The 27,527-nt window shown below is 38.8% G+C and overlaps 1 protein-coding gene and 1 long non-coding RNA gene across 8 annotated transcripts; one reads left to right on the forward strand and one right to left on the reverse strand.

Moving 5' to 3' along the window:
* On the forward strand, nt 1–631 carry LOC126595675 (uncharacterized). The gene is made up of 2 exons (XR_007613652.1): nt 1–64; nt 193–631. It is a non-coding gene; the product is annotated as an uncharacterized LOC126595675 (long non-coding RNA).
* On the reverse strand, nt 73–27,338 carry LOC126595669 (ABC transporter B family member 11-like). 7 transcript variants are annotated; one of them, XM_050261974.1, is made up of 15 exons: nt 14,468–14,968; nt 14,113–14,167; nt 13,851–14,026; nt 13,538–13,759; nt 13,225–13,463; nt 12,693–13,043; nt 10,742–10,748; nt 8,502–8,669; nt 3,101–3,374; nt 2,300–2,956; nt 2,073–2,254; nt 1,698–1,964; nt 1,295–1,558; nt 887–1,180; nt 221–565 (listed from the first exon to the last, which is right to left on the reverse strand). In XM_050261974.1, the coding sequence occupies exons 1-15, from the start codon at nt 14,786–14,788 to the stop codon at nt 221–223; spliced, it is 3,822 nt and encodes a 1,273-aa protein (XP_050117931.1). In that variant the 5' UTR covers nt 14,789–14,968. The 7 variants fall into 7 exon arrangements, with proteins under 7 accessions (XP_050117925.1, XP_050117931.1, XP_050117930.1 ...); XM_050261973.1 differs by lacking the exon at nt 10,742–10,748 and adding an exon at nt 12,571 and having other exon boundaries at nt 2,073–2,847; nt 2,881–2,956; nt 8,502–8,675; XM_050261975.1 differs by lacking the exon at nt 10,742–10,748 and adding an exon at nt 12,571 and having other exon boundaries at nt 2,073–2,770; nt 2,819–2,956; nt 8,502–8,675.
* Nucleotides 27,339–27,527: the final 189 nt, after the last annotated feature.

Here is a 27,527-nt window from a genome sequence, read left to right on the forward strand (position 1 = left end):
TGTAGGTAAGGTTCTCTCGCATTTCAAATGTCAAAGGCTCCAACCCCTTCAATCTTTTAAAATGGTAATTCTTGTTGAGCATGAAATCTATGCAAATCAAACAAACTTTAATACAAAGGGTAGCATTGCTGTACTGCATAAAATTACATCACATACTTTTCTTCCTTGAAATTTTATTTTTTTTACTTGCAGCAGTTCGGAAGAAGAATAGAAGGGCTCTCTAAGATGAGGCACTTGCACGCAGTGCAACCAAAGAAGCATAAATGCCATCCTGGATATTGATCAAAGCTTCATGCTTTCCTTTTTCTGCAATCACTCCGTTTTTCAACACCGCGATTAAATCTGCACTCTTAATCGTGGATAACCGATGAGCAACCACCACTGTGGTTCGATCCACCTTGACTCGGTCCAATGCGTCTTGTTCGGATTCAGCATCAAGACCACTTGTGGCTTCATCTAGTAGTAATATATTTGGAGCCTTCATTATCGCTCTTGCAATTGCCACCCTTTGCTTCTGTCCACCAGACAATTGATCCCCCCGCTCTCCTACGATTGTATCGTAACCCTACATTGTTTTCAAAATTTAACATGTATAATCTTCAACGTTCATAATATTGTTTGTAAGTTTTTATCAACTAGTCCTCGTTAATGCAACACAACGGTAAGGAAACATGCAAAAATAGAGAACACGGTTAGAAACAATAACCGAATTGGTAAAATTGAAACGTTGGGGAGGCACTATACGGATAATAAGTCGTATGTAAACTGTTGTTTAAGTCTGCCGTTATTGTCTATTTAGTAACCCATCAGTTTCTACTTCTAATCAAAAGTTTGTGACCGGTTCTATTTGTGCATACATAGACAAAGTTGTTTAGTTAGTGCCTACCTGTTGTAAACTACAAATGAACTTGTGAGCATTTGCCAATTCTGCTGCAGCTATAATTTCAGCCTCTGTTGCAGTCCCTTCCTTTCCATATGCAATGTTGGCTCGGATAGTGTCATTAAACAATACAGGCTCTTGGCTCACCAGCCCCATTTGTTGCCTCAACCACTTCAACTGTAGCCTTTGGATTTCGATTCCATCTAGTTTAATGTGACCCAAATCAGGGTCATAAAATCTCTGCAACAATGAGACTACTGTCGATTTTCCACTTCCACTTTCTCCAACCAGAGCAACTGTCTGAACAATACAAGATCAAGTTATAAGTTCCGGTAACTTAAATCTGATTATGAGGTCCAAATCTTATGCATTGAATTAAATTGATTAAATGAACGATACATGGTAGTAAGTTACCTTGCCATGATGGATGGTCAAGCAAAGATCCTTGAAGATTGGCACATCAGGCCTAGTTGGATATTTGAAACTGACATGGCATAATTCAATTTCTCCCTTCAGATTTTCTATAGTTGTTCCAGAGTCGTCACTGGAATCTATTTTTGATTTCCGGTCGAGAATTGCAAATATGGATGCAACAGCGCTCTTTCCTTTACTAATATCGGGGGCTAGGGAATCCGACTGAGAAATTCCAACAGTTGCTATAGTGAGAGCAAAGAAAACCTACAAACCAGAAGAGCAAATTTCAATATGTATTGAATGGAATACAAAGATTTCAATCTTAAGTAACAAAAACTTATTTAGCAGAAGCACTCTGTACTATTTTCTACTCAAAACTTGTAGTGCAAGGCAGAAAATATACCCGGAAAACATCAGCAAATGTTGTCTTGCCTTCTGCAACAAGTTGGGATCCAGCATAAAAAATACAGGCAAACACAGAAAATTGCAAAAATAATGATAGACCAAATCCTATCCCACTGATTAAGCCTTGTCTTATCCCCGTCTTAATAGGGCCTTCACATTTTCTCTGGTACAATTCAACCACCTTCTCTTCAGCACAAAAGGAAGCAATTGTTCTAATACTTCCTACAGCATCATTTGCTACTTGACTTGCCTCCTCATACATTCTCTGCAACCATTTAGAATTTTCCGTATTGATAAAACTGGCTTAGTCTTATATTAAATTATGCATGTGAGACTGGATTGTGTTACAAAGTTTGGACTTCGGAGATATTACCTTTGCATTTGCACTGAATCCTTTCATGAACTTGAATTGAAAATAACCATTTACCCCTAACAGAGGCAACAAAACAATGATTTTAAGAGTGAGTTGCCAATTTGCAACAAACGCAATGTGCAAGCCAGCAATTGCAGTTGCTAAATTCTGAACCAGCAAACCAAGAGCATCTCCAACCAACCCTCGCAGGTAAGCCACATCTGCAGAAAGCCTTGCACCAATTGCACCACTTGAGTGCTCAGGATCTTCAAACCAACTTACTTCCATGTAAACCACCTTCTCAAAGCACATTGATCGGACTCGTTTTATTAACCTATTTCCCGCCACAGCGAAAAGGTATTGTCTTGATGGAAATGTTATGCAAGACCCCACACCAAGAACAAAGAAGATTAATGCCCAAAACTTGGAATTGTTTCGGAGTAGATGAGGTGGCTCAAATAAGGTCTTGATTACATTGCCAACCACTAGCCCAAAAATAGGTAAGACTACCCCATTGGCTATTGCAGCTATAGTAGCTAGTAATAAAACTGGGATCTCTGGCTTGTTCAGGTATGCCAGGCGGCAAAGTGAGACTTCTGGAGGTACTCTTGATGATTCTGAAGCAGGAATATCAGATTCTGCAGGTGCTACTTCAAGGACACCTAGTGCAGCGGGCACATCATATGAGATTGAGAAGGAATGACGTCTGTTATTTCCTCCTCCAGATGATCCCCGACGTATAGATCGTCTGTGTGAAATTATTTGACTTTGATTCTGGGAACCCACACTACTACGCCTTTCCTGATCATTCACAGCAGTCTTGTCTGACGTATTGTTCATTTCTTGCAACCTTATAAGCTGGCTATATGCCCCTTCAGGGTGCTTAACTAGCTCAGAATGTGGACCTGCTCAGTTCAAAAAATGGGTCTGTGGAGTAATTATTGACGAACATTAAACAGTCATAGCTGTTGCACAAATGATTGTTGAACTACTGACAGTAAGATTTGGCACTTAAATGGTAGAACAGGACAATATGAATAACGCATTACCTTTTTCAACGATTGTCCCTCTATGTAGAACAGCAATGGAGTCAACGTTTCTTACTGTGCTCAAACGGTGGGCTACAATGACAGTAGTGCGGTTAATCATAATTCTGTCTAATGCCTCCTGTACAACTCTCTCAGATTCTGCTTCAAGCGCGCTTGTGGCTTCATCTAAAAGTAAAATTCTTGGGTCTTTCAGGATTGCTCTAGCTATAGCAACTCTTTGCTTTTGGCCCCCAGAAAGCTGAGTCCCATGCTCACCAACCATTGTGTCTAGTCCCTAAAAGCATGTCATAAAATGTGTTAAGATTTTAGTAAGCTGATATATACAGGAATTGGATTTTAGAGGGAGCTGAAAAGACAGAGAGAGTGAGAGACCAGGTTCTTCACAACTGCAACTCTACTACACTGCAGAGAGCAACATTTCATTCATATTCATTCCTTTCTTTTACATCAGACATCATAACCGTTCAATTACATGAGCCAATGTGATTTTGACGCATGGCAGAACAAAGCATATGAGCCATTGAAAAAGAGTCCTAATCTAAGACCATACACTTGGCATATGAGCACAAGTTATCACATCATAAAACAGCTACTCAATAGAACAAAGATAAAATAGATAAGTAAATCATTTACTAACTTGAAATTAGTAAGCAATTTACTTTTCAACACTCCCTTCTAAATTGTTAACTGATTTCACACCCAGTAAACTTCTCAAGTTGTTGAATCTGTCTTTGGGAAGAGCCTTGGTAAAGATGTCTGCAATTTGTTCTTCACTCTTGCAGTAAATCAGATCAATGGTACCTTCTTGAATTGCATCTCGAATAAAGTGAAACTTCCTGCCAATATGCTTGGTTTTTTGATGAAACACAGGATTCTTACACATAGCTATAGCTGAAGTGTTGTCACAGAATAGCGATGTTGCTGCAGCTTGCTCTTCTCCAAAGTCCTTGAGCACAAACCTAAGCCAAATGGCCTGAGATGTTGCTTCAGCTGCACTAACATACTCTGCTTCTGCAGTTGAAAGAGCTATACTATGCTGCTTGACTGAAGCCCATGAGAATGCCCCACTTCCAAATGAAAAAGCATACCCTGAGGTGCTTTTCATATCCTCCTCAGATCCACTCCAGTCACTATCGCAATATCCAATCAGCAAAGCAGATTTTCCATTCAAATATTCAATTCCAAAGTCAATTGTTCCTTGAATGTACCTTAGGACTCGTTTAGCAGCTCCATAATGTTTCTTGGTAGGCTTGTGCATAAATCGTGCAAGTACACTAGCAGAGAACATAATATCTGGTATAGTTGCTGTTAAATACAGAAGACTTCCAACTATTTTCCTATACTCACACTCATCTGTAGGTTCACTTCCATCTTCTCTTCTCAGTTTATCAGTTGCAACCAATGGAGTGCTCACTGGTTTGCAATCCTTGAGCCCAAATTTATCCAAAAGAGTTAGAGCATATTTTTTCTGATGTATAAATATACTCCCTTCAGTTTGAGTTACCCCCATTCCAAGAAAGTGATGAAGTAAACCCAAATCTGACATCTCATATTTGCACATCATTTCAGCTTTGAATTCTTCCATCATTTCTGCATTGCTCCCTGTGTACACAATGTCATCAACATAGATTGACACGATCAAGGTACCAACACCTTCCTTGCTTCTCACATATAAAGTTGCTTCACTTGAGCTTTTGTGAAATCCACAGTGAATTAAATATGTGTCTATTTCACTGTACCAGGCCCTTGGTGCTTGTTTTAGACCATAGAGAGCCTTTCTCAGCCTATAAACCTTGTCTTCAGCCCCTTTAATCACAAAACCATCAGGTTGATCAACATATACCTCCTCCTCAAGAACACCATTCAGGAAGGCTGATTTAACATCTAATTGCCACAGTTTCCAACCTTTCTGTACAGCTAGTGCAATGAGTGTTCTAATAGTATCTAGCCTTGCCACTGGAGCAAAGGTTTCATTAAAATCAATCCCTGGTTTCTGTGTGTAACCTTTGGTTACAAGTCTTGCCTTGTGTTTTTGAATGGAGCCATCAAGATTCAGCTTTGTTTTGTATACCCACTTCACACCCACAACAGGTTTACTACTAGGTCTGTCAACTAATTCCCACGTGGAATTCTTTTCAATCATCAATATTTCTTCTGTCATAGCCTTTTTCCAAGCATCATCTTTGACTGCCTCACTGAAATCTTCAGGTTCAATGATGCTCATGTTGTATTGAGCATATACTTCACTCAAACTCTTCCATTTCTGTGGAGTATGACCATAACTTCCAGAGATTGGAACTGGAGAACCAAGTGAACCAGGTTCTTGAGATGCTTGCAGATCTCCAGTTGATTGTGATCTCAAAGGAGACTGCATTGACTGAGGTGAATCACTTGAATCTGGATCAAATTCAGATATCTTTGAGCTTCTTTCATCATTCCAAGGACTAGGAACTTGAACTGATTCATTTGTTTCCCAGTCCCATATTACTTTCTCATCAAAGATTACACTTCTTGATAGTTCAACCTTTTGAGTTCTCAAGTTGAAGATTCTATATCCTTTTTCACAATTTCCATATCCAACGAATACTCCATTCTTACCAGTTTCCTCCAGTTTGTGTCTTTTCTGTGAAGGAATGTGAATATAACACATGGAACCAAATATCTTCAAATGTTTGACACCTGGCTTCCTCCCACTAAATGCCTCAAATGGAGTTATGTTGTTCAGAGCACTTGTTGGACATCGGTTTTGCAGATACACAGCTGTGTTGACAACTTCAGCCCAAAACTTCAAGGGAATCTTCTTTTCAATCATCATAGTTCTTGCCATTTCAATTATTGTCCTATTCTTTCTCTCTGCAACACCATTTTGTTGCGGAGAGTAGGCAACAGTCAATTGCCTTTCTAATCCCATATCTTCACAGAACCTTGAAAACTCTAGAGATGTATATTCTCCACCCCTATCACTTCTGAGTTTCTTGATTTGATAGCCACTCTGTAGCTCAACCATGGATTTAAACCTTTTGAAAATGTTGAAGACTTGAGACTTGTGTTGCAAGAAAAATACCCAACACATCCTAGTGTGGTCATCAATAAATGTGAGAAAGAATTTGTTGCCTCCTAGAGTAGTTATCTGCATTGGGCCGCATATATCAGAATGAATAAGTTCTAGAGGTTGTGATGCCCTCCAAACTTTTCCCTTGTCAAATGATTCCCTGTGACCCTTTCCTGTAGCATATCCAGAGCAAACATGCTCAGAGACTTGTAGTCTAGGTAAGCCCTGCACCATTTCCTTCTCTTGCAGAAGCATCAAATTAATGTAGTTTAGATGTCCATATCTTCTATGCCACAACTGAGATGACTCTTCAACAGTTGCTCTATTAGCCATGTGAGGATTAACATATTCCAAACTTAATGGAAAACATCTGTTTCCTTTCATTGGAACACTTGCAATCAGATCTTCCATCTGTCTATCTCCATAAATATCAACCATGTAATCACCAAACACAAGCCAATGTCCATGTTCTACCATCTGCCATACATTCAATAAGTTTTCATCCAATCCAGGTACAATCATAACTTCTTTAATATACCTAGTCACACCTTTCATCTCAATCACCAATGTGCCTTTACATATTGACTGCACTAAATCTCCAGTGCCCATTTTAACTCTACACTTCACATTCTTATCAAAATCAATAAGCAAGGATTCATGGGAGGTCATATGATTGCTACATGCACTATCTACATACCATATATTCATACTTCTTCCAATAGTAGCAGAATGGCAGGCATAAAACATGGTTGCAGATTCTGTTACCTAATTCGCATAGTTTACAAGTTTTCCAGACTTGTTTGGTTGATCACAATCCTTGATGAAATGACCGAAACGATTGCATCCATGACATTTCGGCTTCCCTTTAAACCAGCACTCACCATAGTGCAGTTTATCACAATGTTTGCATTTTCCCTTAGACTGATCAAATTTTCCTCCTTGATCATATTTGCCACCTCGATTAGCAAGATTCTGAGGTTTAGGATCCCATTTCTTTCCTTTTGATTTCCAATCCTTCTTTGGTTTAGAATTACCAAACGAGAGATTTGGTTGGGTTCCTTTCGAATTCAGATTCAGAGTACTGAAAGCTCTTTCAATGGTACTCTCAGCATGCCTATCAAGGCGTTGTGCAAACCCTCTTAATGCTGCAATCACCTCTTGTACCTCAATAGTTCCAATATCCTTAGTTTGTTCAATTACATAACAAACAGGATCAAACTCCTTAGTTAAGCTTATGAGCAATTTCTGAACTAATCACTCTCTGGGTAAATCTTCCCCATAACCCTTCATCTGATTTACCAACTCGAGAAGACGAGTGAGATACATAGACAGAGTTTCATCATCCATCATCCTTGTGTACTCGAAATCACGGCGTAGACCCTGCAACTTGATGGATCTCACTTGCTTATCACCATGAAATTCCTGATGTAGGATATCCCAAGCACCCTTTGAGGTCTCTTCGTTTGAGATTCTGGGAAAGATGTCATCCGAGACAGCTCCTTGGATTATACCCAGTGCCTTAGCATCCTTCATTAGCTTGTCGCTCAGAGAAACTCTCTCCGACTCCGATGAGCCTTCATCTCCAATCTTTTTATCCTTCGATTCTGAAATTTCAAACCCCTTTTCAACTAAATCCCAGATTCCATGTGATTTGAAAATAGTTCTCATTCGAATCTTCCAAAATTCATAGTTGTCACCATTGAATATTGGAGCCCAAAGATCACTACCACCAGATCCAGCCATTTGAGACTTGAATCGACAAACTGAGTTGGAAATTTCACGTTGGATTTCCGAGCACAGCACTCACAGATCTTACGCCCCGATTCCAGATAGAACCTGAGCTCTAGATACCATGTTAAGATTTTAGTAAGCTGATATATACAGGAATTGGATTTTAGAGGGAGCTGAAAAGACAGAGAGAGTGAGAGACCATGTTTTTCACAACTGCAACTCTACTACACTGCAGAGAGCAACATTTCATTCATATTCATTCCTTTCTTTTACATCAGACATCATAACCGTTCAATTACATGAGCCAATGTGATTTTGACGCATGGCAGAACAAAGCATATGAGCCATTGAAAAAGAGTCCTGATCTAAGACCATACACTTGGCATATGAGCACAAGTTATCACATCATAAAACAGCTACTCAATAGAACAAAGATAAAATAGATAAGTAAATCATTTATTAACTTGAAATTAGTAAGCAATTTACTTTTCAACAAAATGACGATAGAGGAAAATAAAAATATGTAAGATCACTGGATGTCTCAACACGCTTTCATCATTGCGGAAAAACTTCACAGAAAAAATTATGAGAAACTTAGATAAAAGCAACGAATTTAACCTGAGGCAGATTGTCTATGAATTCAGCAGCATTGGCAAGCTCTGCAGCGGCCCTTATTTCTTCGTTAGTTGCACCGTCCTTCCCATAGGCGATGTTATCTTTTATACTACAAGGAAACCAAACAGGTTCCTGGCTGACGAGGCCTATTTTCTGTCGGATCCATTTCAGCTGGAACTCTTGTTGTGCTAGGATAGCACCAAACCTTATGGAACCAACTCAATCTAACCCACAACATCACTCCCAAACACTAGCAAGAGAACAACTCATGCCGAGCCAAATGCTCCAAAACTCCTACTGCTCAACGCCTTCTTTAAATAGGCATAATGTGAGCCAAGTTCAAACAGTGAACAAACTTGGCTACACCAACAACCTTAGTCAACATATCAGCGGGGTTGTCTTTAGTTGGAATCTTCTGGAGAATGATCTCCCCTTCACCAACTACTTCACGAACAAAGTGATAACGCACATCTATGTGCTTGGTCCTCGCATGATGAACCTGATACTTAGCCAAATAAATGGCACTCTGACTATCACAATGTACCTCCACCTGCTTCTGATCAACCCCCAAATCTCTAATCAGTCCATGTATCCAAATGGCCTCCTTTATAGCTTCAGCAACTGCCATATATTCAGCCTCTGTAGTAGACAAGGCAACAGACGACTGCAAAATGGACCTCCAACAAACTGGCCCTTTAGCCATAGTAAACACATAGCCTGTAGTAGATTTTCTTCCATCCAGATCACCTGCATAATCTGAATCAACATAACCAACTGCAAAATGACCAATACCAGAGTCATCTCTCTCAAAGCATAAACCAACATCTCGAGTACCATGGAGATACCTCAATATCCACTTAGCTGCTTGCCAATGCTCTTTACCTGGATTATGCATATATCGACTCACCATGCCAACTGCATGAGCAATATCCGGTCTAGAGCATACCATTGCATACATCAAACTACCAACCAAATTTGCATATGGTACATTTTTCATTTGCATCTTCTCTTTATCATTTTTAGGACATTGTAGAGAACTCAATTTAAAATGAGGAGCCAAAGGGGTACTAACCGGTTTGGTTGAATCATGAACTCCAAACTTCCGAATCAACTTCTCAAGGTATTGTCTTTGATTCAAACTGACGAAACCCTTTGCTCTATCTCTAGTGATCTCCATGCCAAGGATCTTCTTCGCTTCACCAAGATCCTTCATCTCAAACTCATTCTTCATTTGCTTCTTCAATTTCTCAATCTCTTCGACATTCTTTGAGGCAATCAACATATCATCAACATATATCAATAAATAAATGAAAGACCCATCTTGCAACTTCTTGAAGTACACACAATGATCATATTGACTTCTAGAATAATTTTGGCCTCTCATAAATTTATCAAACCTCAAATACCATTGCCTTGGAGATTGCTTCAAGCCATAAAGCGATTTCTTCAATTTGCAAAACAACTTTTCCTTCCCTTTCACCATATACCCATCCGGTTGACACATATAGATCTCTTCATTCAAATCACCATGTAGGAAAGCCGTCTTCACATCGAGTTGCACAAGCTCAAGATCATATTGTGCAACAAGAGCTAACATAATACGAATTGATGAGTGCTTCACAACCGGAGAAAATATTTCATTGTAGTCAATGCCCTCCTTTTGTGCATACCCTTTAGCAACTAATCTTGCTTTAAATCTCACATTGTTTTTCTCATCAGCATCTTCCTTCTTGGCATACACCCATTTGCAACCGATAGCTTTCTTGCCCTTAGGCAATTTAGCTAACTCCCAAGTCTTATTCTTCATGAGAGAATTCATCTCATCACCCATGGCATTGCACCACCTCTTCTTCTCCTCACTCTCAATGGCTTCCTCATAATTGGATGGAATCTCTTCAGTGATAATAGGAAGAGCAAAAGCAACATAGTCACTATACCGAGCTGGCTTGGTAATTTGTCTCTTTCCTCTGTTCTTGGCAATAGACTCTTGAGGTGAAACTTGCTCTTCAACTTGAATAGAATCTTCAAGTTCAACTTCTTCAACATCCTCATGGTCTCCAACTTCCTCACTTGTAGTGGCTTCGACATCAGCGGAAATAGGATTTGAAGTACCAGAGGCAACTTTCTCAAGCTCCACCTGTTGGACATTTTTCACATTCTTCTCAGAGCCTTTGTACATACTTTCTTCATCAAATGTCACATCTCTGCTGATTACAAGTTTCTTCAATTCTGGGCACCACAACCTGTAACCTTTGACACCACTACTAAAACCAAGAAAGATAGCCTTTTTGGCTCTAGGATCAAGTTTATTTTCAGTCACATGAAAATAAGCAGGTGAACCAAAAATACGGATATAGTCATAATCAGAAGAAGGTTTTCCAGTCCATACCTCCATTGGTGTCTTACCCTGAACAGCAGCTGAAGGTAATCGGTTGACGATGTGACATGCATAATTAACTGCCTCTGCCCAAAATGACTTGCTTAAACCCGATTGAGACAACATACATCTAACCTTCTCAAGCAAGGTTCGATTCAATCTTTCTGCAACTCCATTTTGTTGTGGAGTTCCCCGAACACTGAAATGTCTCACAATTCCTTCTTCTTTGCAAACTTTAAAGAAAGGATCGGATGTGTATTCACCACCATTATCCGATCTCAAAATCTTAATCTTTCTCCCAGTCTGATTCTCAACCATTTTCTTCCAACCCAAGAAAATGCTCAACACCTCACTCTTGTGCTTCATAGTGTAGACCCAAGACCTTCTTGAATAATCATCAACAAAGGTCACAAACCAATGTCTACCACTCAAAGAGGGAGTCTTTGTAGGACCCCAAACATCCGAATGCACATAATCAAGAATGCCCTTTGTCTGATGTACAGCAGTACCAAACTTCACTCTAGTTTGCTTTCCCAAGACACAATGCTCGCAGAAATCAAGCTTACAAGTCGTGACACCTTTTAGAAGACCTTGTTTCACAAGCCCTTGTAGAGCTTTCTCACCGGCATGGCCTAATCTCATATGCCACAATTTAGTAGTATCTGAATCAGATGTGCCCATATTTTCAGATACTACAGATGCTTCACCTGTCACAGTGCTTCCCTGCAATAAATACAAATGGCCACATCTAGGAGCTTTCATCACAACAAGTGCACCATAAGTAACTTTCAATGTATGTCCATCTGAATGAAACCTGAAACCCTTAGATTCCAAAGTACCCAAAGAAATAAGATTTTTCTTCAAATTCGGTACATACCGAACACCTGTCAACTCTTTAACCATGCCATCATGCAACTTCAAACGAACTGTACCAATCCCTTTTGTTGTGCAAGAATTGTCATCTCCCATGAACACAACGCCACCATCAAACTCTTTCAAGCTTGAAAACCAATCTTTGTGAGGAGTCATATGATGAGTACAACCCGTATCCAACACCCACTTAGTAGCACAATCAAATGATGAGGAAGTGGTTAAAGCAAAATCAGAAAAATCTTGCCCGTCTGACATCTTTGGCAACTAGACAGTACCCAAGAGCAACTAGTGCTCTGATACCAATTGTTGTGCTAGGATAGCACCAAACCTTATGGAACCAACTCAATCTAACCCACAGGAAATTTATCAAATGAAAATGCAAGAACAATATAGAAAATAACACCAAGATTTTAACGAGGTTCCTCCACAGTCAGTGTAACTGGAGTACGTCCTCGGAGCAGTAGGAGCTCACCCAATAATCCACTATCAACCAAATGGGAGTTTACAAAGTGTTGGCAATCTCACAACCCTTAACCCCAATACACCCAAAAGCTCTCACACACCAAAGAAACAAATAGAGAAGAAAAATAGTGATTAATTTCTTCTCTATACAAAGCTCAAAGCTATTACAATTATTTTGATGGATGATTACTAACCAAAGTGAAGAGCACCTTCTACTCTTCGAAATGGGGTTGCTGCTCCAGATTTCTTCTTCTTCTCTGCCCTCTGTTTTTCCAGCTCTCACTCTCTCCCTTTTTCCTCTCGGCAAAAAAAACTTGAGGTCTCCTTTTTTTTTCTTTCTTTAAAGACAACTCACTCTACCCTTGAACCAACACCCACGGGTGTTAAGAGAACAAAACACTTTCCCTATATTCCTCCCCAAAACAAGGAAAGGTGTTTTCCTCCCCAAAACAAGGAAGAATGTTGGCCAATTATTCAACAACTCTTTCAGATTAATACCATCAATAAGAACTTCCCCAGCTTGGGGGTCATAAAATCTCTCAATCAAACTGATTACAGTTGATTTACCACTTCCGCTTTCTCCAACCAAAGCAGCAGTTTCACCACTAGGTATTGAGAGAGAAAATCCATGGAATATTTGTTCATCAGGCCTTGCAGGATAACTAAAATAAACATCCCTCAGTTCTATCTCTCCACGTATATCCTGTAACTGCTGCCCATTAGTGTCATAAGCATCTATATCCGGCTTTCTGTTAATCGTCTCAAACATCTTATAGGCTGCAGCTTGTCCAGCAGCAAATGCACTCATGCATGGAGATGCATTCCCAAGAGACCTGAAAATACGAATACATGTTCATATCTTGATACTTAAACATCAAATGTCTAATTTTGGAGTGAAGGGGGGACGGGGAGTAAATAAAAATTGCATTCTTACTGTGCCAAAAAAAAAAAAAAAAAAAAAACAAAGACATGTTACCAAATTTGTTCATCAAATTTTATAGAAGTGCAACTTACAAGGAGCCAGTCAATACCGCGAAAAGTACGATTATTACTTCTCCTCCTGTATATCCTCTTTCAAGAATCATCTTTCCTCCAAACCATATAGCCAAAGCATAACTACACATCATAATAAGCATAACCGAACCAATTCCACACCCAGATGCCAAACCTTCTAGCACAGCAGAGTTGTAAGCATCAATTAAGGAATTGTTGTAATTAGATATAGCTTGTTTTTCTCCTGTGAATGATGCAACCTGCATTGGGTATTCCCATCAGTTTTTGCTCTATCCAAAGACATCATTAATATTTTATGGACAAGTAGGCATACAGTTCTAATTGAAACAATCGTTTGCTCCACCACAGTTGCTGCCACTGAATAAGCAGCTTGTCCACGGGTTGCCAATTTCGATACAAGGATGGCCACGACGGCACCAGCAAGGACAAGAGGGGGAATAGAAGATAGCATGACAAGGGCGAGAAGCCATCCCTTAACAAATGCTATAACAAAGCCTCCAATAAATGTTGCAATTAACTGGATAACAGTTCCTACCTGCAATAAGAAAACGAATTTAAAATTTTAAAATTAAGAGGATACCAGGGAAAACGGCAAACCTTAAGGGTTTTGTGTGGCGTGTAAATACCTTCTCGCCCATGGCCTCTTGAATGAGCACAGTATCACCTGACATTCTCTTAACAATTTCCCCAGTGTTCGTTTCTGTATCGAAAAAGCCAACATCTTGCCTCAATATTGTTTTCAGATACAAACTTCGTATTCGTGCAGCTTGTCTTTCTCCAGTAACCATCCAGCAAGATACCTCTGGCACATGGAGAAGGTTGGTTAAGTCAGTTTCCAATAAGCCAGGTTATTTGTTTAATACCAGCAGGGAGTTCAGTAATACTAACGTAGAAATGCAGCAACACCAGCACCTATAGCCAAGTAAACATTCTTTAGAGCCACCTGAGGATATCGAGTTGGCCAAATTATTTTCCATTAAACCTAGTCAATAACAATTGCTTGCGGCACAATTTACAAATATAAAGAGTTACTCAATGCAGAATTTATTTGGTGGAGGAAGATGAAGAAAGTTGAGGTTCCACCATAAAACCAATTGGCTATATGGGGAGTAGCCCATCTTACTTAGAAGTCTACGCAAGGTCCCTTTTCCCATCCATGTGGGATTCATTCTCAACAGAAGCTTATTCTATTTTAGCAACGAAACTGCAGACGTTGACGTAATTTGTAGTTACATAATTTTACCTTGGAAACTGCATCCACCACTTCTTTGGTATTCCCAGTTCTTCCAAAAGAATTAATCACCTCTCCAAAGATTACGGTCATTAGAGGCGTACAGAGCCCATTTCCAATGGCACTGATTGTACCAACAGACATTAACATGTAATCCAAGGTATCCGCAAAGGAGAAAAGCTTGTAATATGGTACTGTTTTGGTGCCATCCTCCTTGTTCTCGCTCGAATCTTGCTTGCTGTGTTTGGAATCCTGGACTGTCGAGTGTCCTTTTAATGTTGCCGTGACCTGCTTCTTGATTACATATCCATCCACAGGATTTTCCACCGCCATTTGTTACAGTTGACTTGTACGATGAGATCAGAGCTGCATGAGAAACAACTTACGGTTTTGAATTAGCAACTTTATTGACTTGTACGATGAGATCAGAGCTGCAAGAGAAACAACTTATGGTTTTGAATTAGCAACTTTTTTCTGAAAATACAAATATATAGTTCATGAGCGCTAAATTGAATTGCATTCCAAGGAACATATGCATATGAAACGAACAATAATAATGCAAAAGAACAAAACATACCACCTCAGCAGATGAGGAAAGTTTTATTCACGACAAACATAATAGGTTACAAATTTTAATAAAAAAATAGAATTGGAGGACACTAAACAAATAAACCGTAACGCTCCACGTCAGTCATGCAAAGCACGGAAGCGATAATTGTTGTCTGTATTGTAAATCAAAAGAACGAATTACAACCTCAGCAGAGGATACAAATGCTATCTTCCACAAAACACAATTAAAAAAGTAATTAACATTGATATCAAATGAAACAAGAGAGAGAGAGAAACCAAGTGGGCGGTTAATGGCATAATGCATGGTAAAGGGGAGACATTTGGAGAACTGAAGAGACATTAGCACAGCATCTTAATTGCAACTTTCAATGTGTTGTAAAAAAATATTTTACAAAAGATAGCGTAAAAAAAATAAAAAATAAAAAATAAATTCTGGGAAGGTTGCGTTGTAGTGGGATTAGGATACTTGCATTCATCAGATACTCCGTTCGGCTGCTTGCAACTGGCGACGCAGACGTCCTCCTTGGGTGTCCAGCGGTCCACATATATGCAAGGAGTCGTTGGACCGACGATTTGACATCATTTTACGATTTAAACTTTATAATTAGAATCAGTACTGCTTATTATCAAGATCATTTTTAGGAATTTTTTTTTATTCAATTAGAAGGCTGTTATGGCACAAGACTGATTCAAAAAGGAAAAAAACATAGACGGTTAATAAAATTTTTGTTATATTTTTAATAGCATTTGTATATAAAGTACGGCTTTATGCAATTTTTTTTTTTTTTTTTTTTTTACAAAAGCGACCGGTAGTGGATAAAATAGTTAATTATTAGGAGAAAGGGGAGTCGGTGGAATCGAAGCCACATACCATGGCGCATAGACATCATTATTTTCTGTCACTACGGTAAAGCGTCATTTATATGCCTTCTGTTATTTAGTTTATATGATGTGTGCATTTATGTTACAACCACCCCCAATTATTTATATTATAGGGTAAAAGACTGTTTACTACCCTCATGTTTCATGGTTTTCAACATTTAGTACATTAAGTTTTTTTTGTCTCAGATTCATACCTAAAATGTAAATTTTGGGATAGTCTCATACATCCATTAGTCAAACTGTTAAGTCTCCCGTTAACTGTGACGTGGCGCACTGACTGGGTGTCACGTGTCATCCACGTTTTTTTTTTCTTCCTCCTTCTCCTTCTTCCTTCCTTCCTCCTTCCTTCCCTTTCTTCCCCTTCTTCCTTCTTCTTCCTCCGAATCTAGGGAAGCTTTTTTTTTTTTTTCTTCTTCTTCTTCTTCCTTCTTCTTCTTCTTCTTCTTCTTCTTCTTCCTCCGAATCTACCCAGATTCAATTTTTTCTTTTTTTTCTTTTTTTTTCTTTTTTTTTCTTCTTCTTCCTTCTTCTTCTTCCTCCGAATCTACCCAGATTCATTTTTTTTTCTTCCTCCTTCTTCATTCCCCTTCTTCTCCTTCTTCATTCCCCTTCTTCTCCTTCTTCCTTCCCTTTCTTTGTTCTTCTTCTTCTTCCTCCGAATCTGGGGGAAGATGAAAGTTTTTTTTTTTTTTTTTTTTTTGAGGAAGAGGAAGGAAGGAGGAAGGAAGGAGGGGAAGAAGGGGAAGGAAGAAGGAGAAGAAGGTGGAAGAAAAAAAAAGTTGCAGTCGGAGGAAGAAAAAAAAAGTTGCGGTCGGAGGAAGAAGAAGAAGAAGAAGGAAGAAGAAAAGAAAAGAAAGAAAAAAGAAAAAAGAAAAAAAAAACGTGGATGACACGTGGCGCCCAGTCAGTGCGTCACGTCATAGTTAATAGGAGACTTAACAGTTTGACTAACGGATGTATGAGACTGTTCCAAAATTTACACTTTAGGTATGAATCTGAGATGAAAAAAACTTGATGTACTAAATGTTGAAAACCACAAAACATGAGGGTAGTAAACAGTCTTTTACCCTATATTATATGTGTGGCTTTACCCTAAACTGCCACGTGGCAGCATCCTAACTCACCTCCCTATTCTCTCTTTCTGTCCCCCCCCAACCTCGACATCTCTCTCAACCTCTCGTTCCACTCTCTTCTTCTGGACACGCACGGACCGTGTCACCATCAAGGAAGGCTCACAACGAGCCCAGGACCTCTTTCCTTTTCTCATCCTGTGAGATCGACGGCACGGGAGCAAAAGCTTCGACGAACCCTCCCCTTTTTCCGTTAGGTAAGTTGCAGATCTTTCCTTCTCTCTGTTAATGTGATGTTGGTTGTGATTTCTGAGTCAGATCTTTCCCTCTTTACTTAGGTTTTACCTCGGAATCGAGTTAGGTTGAGCACACCCATTTTTTTGGCAAACCCATGAACGTTTAACGTTTTTCCGGTCACCTTCGGACGTATTTCGACGATCTAAAGGTACTTTTGTGTTCCTCTCATCTTGTGCTACTTATTCGTACTTAGGTTGGGGTCTAGAACCCTTGTTTTCAGGTGACCGGAGCTGTAGCAGCTCCGGTTTTCTTCTTCGGCAAACCCAGGCCTTTTAGGCCGTTCTTAGTGACCACGGGCCTTAGGCCCGTTGTGTTTAAACCCAATACCCTAGCCCGTATAATTTTTATTTTTAGTTATATGTTTTTAAAACCCAAATACCCCAAAAAGGCCTTGGGCCGGTTTTAAATGAAAGGGGTTAAAGCCCGGCCTACTTGTGTGAGGACTGCTGTGCATGTGTGTGTTATGGGCTGTGCCCTGCATGGGTCCGTGTGTGTGTTTTGGGCTGGGTGTGCGTGTGTGGGTTATGTGGTGTATGTGTGCGTGTGTGTGTGTGCGCGCGTGTGTTGTGCATGTGCCGTGCATGTGTGGTGTGTGTGTGTGTGTTGTGCATGTGTGGTGTGTGTGCATGTGTTGTGCATGTGTGGTGTGTATGTATGTGCAGTGTGGGTGTGTGTTTGTGGGCTGGTGTGTGTGTGAGTCTGGGTTTGGGTTTTTAAGCCCATACCACCCTTTTCACCCAAAACCCTTTTAACCCAAAAACCCTAGGATTCTAAAACCTATTAGGGCCTAACCCATCCAACCCAAATCCTTTATAAAATCTTTTTATTTATTTATTACATTTTTGTGCTTAGGTAAAGTTGCTAGTGGAGAAATTATTAATCCTCATCCACACAACTCTACTGCTGAGGAGTATCTGTGAGTGGACCATTTCTAAAATTTGCATAATTTCATAGTTTAATTTCATAAATGAATAGCATGCCTTACGAGTTTATGATTTGATTTATGATAATCAATGTTTATTGAATATGTTGATTTTCGTCTCGTGTTTTTGGTGAGGAAATTATTGGTTAGCCTATATTGAGCTATATTTTTAAAATATATTATTTTCTATAAAACCATGAACTGGTAGACTATCTGATGGATGACGATAGGATGCTAGAACATGTTTTAGAAACCCCTCTTTATAGTATAGACGATGGATGACTTTATACTATGAAGTGGTTATTTATGAGAGGCGTAACTATTTGTGCGTACCTAGTAGACACTATGCCACTTGGGGCGAGGATCTGGTGTTGGCAGTTAGGTCAGGAGAAATAATCCCTAGTTACGGGTTGAGGGACACGGAGTAGGCATTGGGCCGGGAGTTGGTAATATCTGGCTACGGGCGCAGAGACCACGGAGCAGGCATTGGGTCGGGAGTTATATTTATTCAATGATCTTTCTAGCAGCACACCGCGCTTACGAGACGATTTATGAGATGTTTACTGTTTTGATTTCCGCGATATGACTTTTGAGATATTTTTGGCATGCTAGGATTTTATTTAAATCCATCACTTATTATGCTAGTAGTTTTCATTATATATATATAAACTGTGGGGGTTAGTATATTGATAACTGTTTTATTATTATTGTATCTATGAACTTGGTCCACTCACCTTTGTTTTGCGCCCTCATTCAGGTCTTAGAAACAAGGACTACGACTCGACGTACGAGGCATTCCCATTCCAGTAGCAATCTACCACTCACTTGTGTGATATCTTGTAATGGTCTTTCCTTTTTGTGAATCTTGTATTAGATTGTGTTTTGTGCACTCTAGACACTTCCTTAAACTTTGTTTACTACTTCTAGATTCTAATGTTTATTCATGAATATTTCCTCCTAATCATTACTCTTGTAATCAATAAATGGCTTTCGTCACCCTCGGGTGTCGGCCAGCACGTACCTATCCTGGTATTCAAGGAATATCAGGGTCGGGGCGTGTCTATTTACCCTCCTAAAAAAGAAAAATCCTTCAACAATTTGATAGACTGATTAGAAAGAGAAAGAAATCAATTAGTTTTGTTCTCTAGCATTCCATTATGAATACTACTTGCATCTCCATGCAAGGATGTGCATATTTTTTTATTTGCGAATGATGAATTTTGATTGAATAAAATCAAAAGATCAGAATTGTTTAATTTCTTAATCTTCATTTGAAGATCACTCCTACAAAATCATTTCATTTGGAGATCAATATAGTCATTCAAATGTATAGAACAAATCGCCGGTGTAGGTAACAAGTAACATATTCATGATGAATTATCTATTTTTTTGATATGTTTTATTCACGATGAATCGTCCATTTATTTAATACATTTTATTCACGATGAATCGTTCATTTATTTGATACATTTTATTCACGATGAACCATCAATTTAATTGATATGTTTGGATGATAAAACGATATCCAATTTGAATGATTATTTCTAGGAGTCATCTTCATATGAAGATCAACAAATTGAACAATTCCAATCGTTAATTTATTTAGTCAAATTACGTTATTCGCAAATAAAGAATATATGCATCCTCCACATTGGGGATGCAAGTATTATCCTTTTATTTTTATTTGCTTATGTGCTACGTAACTGTAAGCATATATAATACTAGGTAGCATATGATGCTTTGCAGTTTAACGAAATGAGTAAAAGGAATAAGAAAAAAATCGTAGCGAAACAAAAATAATGGCATCCAATACGACTTCTTTTGTGTCGCCATCACAAGTGATCAGTGACTGATCTAGAAATATTTCCGCAGCTCCTTATTTCCTTGCTTTAACCCTCTTGGAGGACTTCTGTCAGTATCATATGGAAGAATGGAGACTGTATGAAAGAGTAATTTGATTTTCCCATTGAGGGGGAGCTTTAGATGTCTAAAAAAGTTAAGGTTCTACTATAAAATCAATTGACGATATGGAGAGTAACCCAACTTATTTATAAGTCTATATACAAGGTCTGTACTTTCTTTGAGGTAGATTCATACTCCCAACAATGTCAAAGATTGCAACCTCTTCAATCCTTTAAAATTTACACATATGAAACTAAAGGAGAAAATCACAAGGAGCTTGTAGTTCAAGTGGAAAGTCATATATTCGAATCTCCCTGCTTAAATATTGCTTGTTTGTATAAAAAAAGGGAAGTTAAAAGGGAAAATTTATGTGAAGTGTAAACCTATCAAACTATAATGAGTCAAGACTTGCCATGCCATCATTTAACGAAGAATTTAAAGGCTAGACTAATGAAAGTATGATTTTGGGAGCAAATCGTAACTTTAGGTATGAAAGAAAGGCGAAAAAAAACAAAGGGAAGCAAACTGCAAATTTTACGATACTTATAGGTAGTAAAATGAGAATCACCTAAAAAAAGTTTATACATACTTATTTTCCTTGGAATTTCTAAGTTACTGCAGTATAATAATTGAAAAGTAGATCTCTAAGATGAGGCACTTGCATGGAATGCAACCAAAGAAGCATAAATGCCATCCTTGACATTGATCAAAGTTTCATGCTTTCCTTTCTCTGCAATGACTCCATTTTTCACCACCGCGATTAAATCTGCACTCCTAATTGTGGATAACCGATGAGCAACCACCAATGCGGTTCGATACACCATGACTCGGTCCAATGCGTCTTGAACAACTCGTTCGGATTCAGCGTCAAGAGCACTTGTGGCTTCATCTAGTAGTAAAATCTTTGGTGCCTTCATTATAGCTCTTGCAATTGCCACCCTTTGCTTCTGTCCACCGGACAGTTGAACCCCCCGCTCTCCTACTATTGTATCGTAACCCTGCATTGGTTTCCAAAGTTAACATTCTGAATAATTTTGTAGAACTTCATTAACTAGTCATTGTCTTGTAAGCAACACCGTAAGATTTTTTCAGTGATAAGTAATACGAACATGCATTACAAACATAAAGATCGAAATCTTCATGTCTGATTTGGCTTGATCTTGATGTTTTGGTATGGAACTTCGAAATGGTCATCCATTTGAGGTGGCTCGACCTTTATTTTCAGAGACACATGTCCTAGATTATATTGATCATAAACAAATCGACGAAGTTCTTAAGTCAGTGCCTACCTGTTGTAAACTACTAATGAACCTGTGAGCGTTTGCCAATTCTGCTGCAGCTATAATTTCAGCTTCTGTTGCATCCCCTTCCTTTCCATATGCAATGTTGGCTCGGATGGTTTCATTAAACAACACAGGCTCCTGGCTCACCAGCCCCATTTGCTGTCTCAACCACTTCAACTGTAGCTTTTGTATATCGATTCCATCTAGTGTAATGTGACCAGAATCAGGATCATAAAATCTCTGCAACAATGAGATGACTGTCGATTTCCCACTTCCACTTTCTCCAACCAGAGCAACTGTCTGAAAAACACAAAATACATTACCAAATTCCAGAATCGCATATTAGACTACGAGGTTCAATCTCATGAATTAATTGAAAACCAGTAAAAGAAGAATAAGCATGCTACTAAGTTACCTTGCCGTGACGAATGGTCAAGCAAAGGTCCTGGAAGATTAGCACGTCAGGTCGAGTTGGGTACTTAAAGTTGACATGGCGTAATTCAATATCTCCCTTCACATTTTCTATAGTTGTTCCAGATTCATCACTGGAGTCTATTTTTGATTTTCGATCGAGAATTGCAAATATAGAAGCAGCAGAGCTCTTTGCTTTACTTACATCAGGGGCTAGGGAACCCGACTGAGACACTCCAATAGTTGCCATAGTGAGAGCAAAGAAAACCTACAAACCAGAAGAGCAATTATTTTTTTTTACTTCAAGTAACAAGTACTTATTTAGCAGAGTTCAGACATAGGAACGAGTCTTCCGTGCCGTTTACTGCTTACAGACTTGTAGGGCAAGGCAAAATAACTTACCCGGAAAACATCGGAGAATGTTGTCTTTCCAGCTGAAACAAGTCGGGCTCCTGCGTAAAAACTAGTGGCATGCACGGAATACATAAAAAAGAAGGATAGCCCAAATCCTATCCCACTGATTAACCCTTGTCTAATCCCTTTCTTAATTGGGCCTTCACATTTTTTCTGGTACAATTCAATCACCTTCTCTTCGGCACAGAAGGAAGCAATTGTTCTGATATTCCCTACAGCATCATTCGCTACTTGGCTTGCCTCCTCGTACATTTTCTGCAACCATAATGATAAAAATTAGTCTTATACATATCATGTATGTGAGATCGGATCATGTTTTGAACTGCATCGATTACAAGTTGTGTACTATAATTCTTTTCCAATTTTTGGATTGCAGAGAAATACCTTCGCATCCGCACTGAATCCTTTCATGAATTTGACTTGAAAATATCCATTTACTCCTAACAGAGGCAGCAAAACAAGAACTATAAGAGCAAGTTGCCAATTTGCCAGAAAAGCAGTCACCAAACCAGCAACTGCAGTTGCTAAGTTCTGAACAAGCAAACCAAGACCATCTCCAACCAGCCCCCGCAAAGAAGCTGCATCTGCAGAAAGCCTTGCACCAATTGCACCACTTGAGTGCTCAGGATCGTCAAACCAACTTACTTCCATGTAAACCACCTTCTCAAAGCACATCGATCGGACTCGTTTTATTAACCTACAACCCGCGACAGCGAAAAGGTATTGTCTTAATGGATGTGCTATGGAAGAAGCCAGTCCAAGAACAATAAAGATTAATGCCCAAAACTTTGAATCCTTTCGGACTTCATGCGGTGGCTCAAAGAAGGTTTTGGTTATACAGGCTAATAATACCCCCAAAAAAGGTGAGAATACCCCATTGACTGCTGCAGCTATAGTACCTAGTAACAAGACTGGGATCTCTGGCTTGTTCAGGTAAGCTAGGCGGCGAAGTGAGACTTCTGGAGGCACTCTTGATGATTTTGAGTCAGGAATATTTGATCCTGGAGGTGCTGCTTCAAGGACACCTACTGCAGTGGGCACACCAAATGAGATTGAGAGGGAATGACGACCACTATTTCGTCTTCCAGATGATCCCCAGCTTATGGATCGTAAGTTTGAAAATCTTGGACTTGCATGTCTCCGAGAATCCACACTACTAATTTCTGGCCTATCGTGATCATTCACATTCGTCTTTTCTGACACTGCTCTCATTTCTTGCAACCTTATAAGCCGGCTATATGCTCCTTCAGAGTCCTTAATTAGCTCAGAATGTGGTCCTGCTTACGTGAAAAGCTCAGTATGTGCAGTACTCATTAATTAATTCAGATTATGTGTAATGATACTTCAAATTTTTTTGGAAGTAAGCTGGGAAACAGAAAACAAACGTGTTACCTTTTTCAACAATTGTCCCTCTATGTATAACTGCAATGGTGTCAGCATTCCTTACTGTGCTCAAACGATGGGCTACAACAACAGTAGTGCGACCAATCATAATTCTATCCAATGCCTCCTGCACAACTCTCTCAGATTCTGCATCGAGAGCACTTGTGGCTTCGTCTAAAAGTAGAATTCTTGGGTCTTTCAAGATTGCTCTAGCTATAGCAACTCTCTGCTTTTGTCCCCCAGATAGCTGAGCTCCATGTTCACCAACCATTGTGTCTAGTCCCTAAAAAATGAATTGAATGAGCTGAATTATGCTATGGTTCCATCTTTTAATGTATCGAAATGGTAAGATCAACAAAGAAACACCCAAACTTAGAGTAAGTATAAACGAATTTAACCTGAGGCAGTTTGTCTATGAATTTAGCTGCATTAGCAAGCTCAACAGCAGCCCTTATTTCATCATTAGTTGCACGCTCCTTCCCATAAGCAATGTTATCTTTAATGCTACAAGTAAACAAAACGGGTTCCTGACTGACAAGGCCTATTTTCTGTCTGATCCATTTCAGCTGGAATTCTTTCAGATTAATACCATCGATAAGAACTTCCCCAGCTTGGGGGTCATAAAATCTTTCAATCAAACTGATTACAGTGGATTTACCACTTCCGCTTCCTCCAACCAAAGCAGCAGTTGCACCACTAGGTATTGAGAGAGAAAATCCACGGAATATTTGTTCACCTGGTCTTGCAGGATAACTAAAATAAACATCCCTCAGTTCAATGTCTCCATGGATCTCTTGTAACTGCTCCCCATTAGTGTCATAAGTATCTATCTCAGGCTTTCTGTTAATCGTCTCAAACATTTTATAAGCTGCAGCTTTTCCAGCAGCAAATGCACTCATGCATGGAGATGCCTGCCCAAGGGACCTGAAAATTTATCACAGAGACATGTTCATATCTCGACATTCTGTAGCCTCAAATATAAAATTTTGGGGTGTTACCAGTGAAATCATGCTAGGGTCACCAAATTTATTGATCAAATTTTACTAAATTGCAACTTACAGGGAGCCATTCAACACAGCGAAAACTACATTCATTACTTCTCCTCCTGTATATCCTCTTTCAACTATCATCTTTCCGCCAAACCATATAGCCAAACCATAACTACACATTACAATAAGCCTCATAGAACCAATCCCAAATCCAGAAGCCAAACCCTCGTGCACACCCGACTTGTAAGCTTTAATCAAGGAGCTGTTGTAATTAGCTATGGCATGTTTCTCTCCTGTAAATGAGACAACCTGCAATGCGAATACTCATCGTTTTTGTTCTATAACAAGATATTATAGAAAATAAAATGTTATTTTAAAGACAAGTAAGCATACAGTTCTGATTGAACCAACTGTCTGATCTACCACAGTTGATGCCAGTGAATAAGCAGTTTGCCCACGGGATGCCAACTTCGATATAACGATGCCCATCATGGCCCCAGAGAAGACAAGAAGGGGAATGGACGATAGCATGACAAGGGTGAGAAGCCACCCCTTAACAAATGCGATAATAAAGCTTCCGATGAATGTTGCAATTAATTGGATAAAACTTCCTACCTGCAAGAAGAACATGAAAAAAATTAGAGACTGCTAGAGAAAATGGCAATCACTTAAGGCTTTTTTGGCGTGTAGATACCTTCTCGCCCATGGCCTCTTGAATGAGCACAGTATCACCTGACATCCTCCCAATAATTTCCCCAGTGTTTGTTTCGTTATCGAAAAAACCAACATCTTGCCTTAATATTGTTTTCAAATATAAGCCTCTTATTCGTGCAGCCTGTCTCTCTCCGGTGATCATCCAGCAAGACATCTCTGACATACAGCAAAAGCTAATTGATTATCTCAGTTTCCAATAAGCCAAGTTATTTGTTCAATACTCGAAGGGAGCTCAGTAATACTTACGCAGAAATGCAGCAGCACCAGCTCCCACGGCCAAGTAAACATACTTCAGAGCTACCTGAGGATATGATCCTATTTAGCAACTAAACCGCAGACTCCATAAGCCAAATTAAAAGTTCAAAAAAAGGAAGTTCAGACACAAATTGTAATGGAACGACCTTTTGACTAGACAAGATTTGAATCGAGTCCATGATTCCAAGTCCTATTAGGTCCATGATTCCTAGTAAATATGTATTCGTAAAGAAAAGTTTTTACTTGGTTTTAGCCACAGAATATTTACCTTAGAAACTGCACCCACCACATCTTTGGTATTCCCAGTTCCTCCAAAAGAATTAATCATATCTCCTATGATTACAGTCACTAGAGGCTGACAGAGCCCGTTTCCAATGGCGCTGATTACACCCACAGACATTAGCATGTAATCCAAGGAATCAGCAAAGGAGAAAAGCTTGTAATATGGTACTGTTTTGGTGCCATCCTCCTTGCTCTTGCTCGTATCTTGCGCATTGTTTTCGGAATCCTCCATGGTTGAATCGCCGTTTGATGCTGCCACGTCCCGCTCCTTGACTGCCTCTCCATCGACAGGATTTACCTCAGCCATGTCTTAATGTTAACTTGCTGTTTTTGACGAGCAGCAGCACTTCAGAAAGTTAGTTGCTTTGTTTTACAACACAATGCAACTCGGACAACTTAGGTGGTGAGATCAGAGCTGCAAAAGGAACTATTTATTGTTTGAATTGGCAACCAAACTTTCTTTTTAAGAAAGAAAAAAAATTTGAAACATCATATGAACTTGTACAACTTTTTTAATTTGTCGTATAAACTAAAATTTTGAGAAATTTGTCATATCAACTTTTCAAAATCATTAATTTGTCATTTCATCCTAACTCTGTTAAGTTTACCACCCAAAATAAGTCATATGCCTTGCAAATGACTTGGTTTCAAGGTTATTTCCAGCTTTTTAACTCCTCACACTCTTTCAAGATTATTTCCGATATTTCAACTCCTTTTTTAAAGAATAGGTGGATCGCGTTAAATTCTCAAAGCTTGTAATTAGTTAAACTACATGTTAATAAGCCTAATATAATTTTTTAATAGTTCACCTTAAGTTTTTGAAACGAACACGACATACTTTTTTATTACTAGTCAAAATTTTTGGGTTCATACCAAAGAGAAGTAGCTTGTGAAAAAGAGGTCAAATGTCCGAAACCAATTTCTTCCTCCACCTCCTAGTATAAATATATCCTTGTATAAAAATAAAAATAAAATTAAAAAAAAACTTGTGAAAATGAGGTCAAAAGTCTGAAATTACCCTAAACACAAGTAATGTACAATGCACGTGAATTATTTTGGATGAAAACTTTAACGGGGGTTAAGATAAGATGACAAACTAAGAATTTTAGAAAATTGATATGACAAATCGTTTAAAAAATTAATTTGTATGACACACTAAAAAAGGGTATAAGTTCATATGACATTTCAAAAAAAATTCTTAAAAAAAATATAGTTCTCCAAATAATGGATGACAAATTTCCTGTAATATAATATAGAGTTTGATTATTCATCCAAAAATTAAAAAATCATTCAGCCAAAAGTTTTCCATGAAATATTATTCTTAAAAAAATAAAAAAATTCAAAAGCTTCACATAGCAACCATGCAATGCAAGGAAGCTAATTCTTGTAAGTATTATAAATCAAAAGAAGAAAAAGAAAGCTACGGAGAACATATCTTTGCAACCTCACAAGACTAAATTCCATCCTCCACAACACACATGCAATTAAGCCCTAATTAACTCGGAAACGAAGAATCAAATCAAAAGACAAAGCCAAGGAAAGCAAAGCTGCTAATGGAGAGAATATATAGTCTACAGATTGGAAACATACTTTACAAACATGATAGATGCAACCTTAGTATTGAAGAAACAAGCTTTATACCACTTTTTGGGAAATGGATTGGTAATTTTTTAATTTTTGCTTTGATGGGACGAGTTT

This window comes from Malus sylvestris, chromosome 13 (assembly GCF_916048215.2).
Source record: "Malus sylvestris chromosome 13, drMalSylv7.2, whole genome shotgun sequence".
NCBI lineage: Eukaryota > Viridiplantae > Streptophyta > Magnoliopsida > Rosales > Rosaceae > Malus > Malus sylvestris.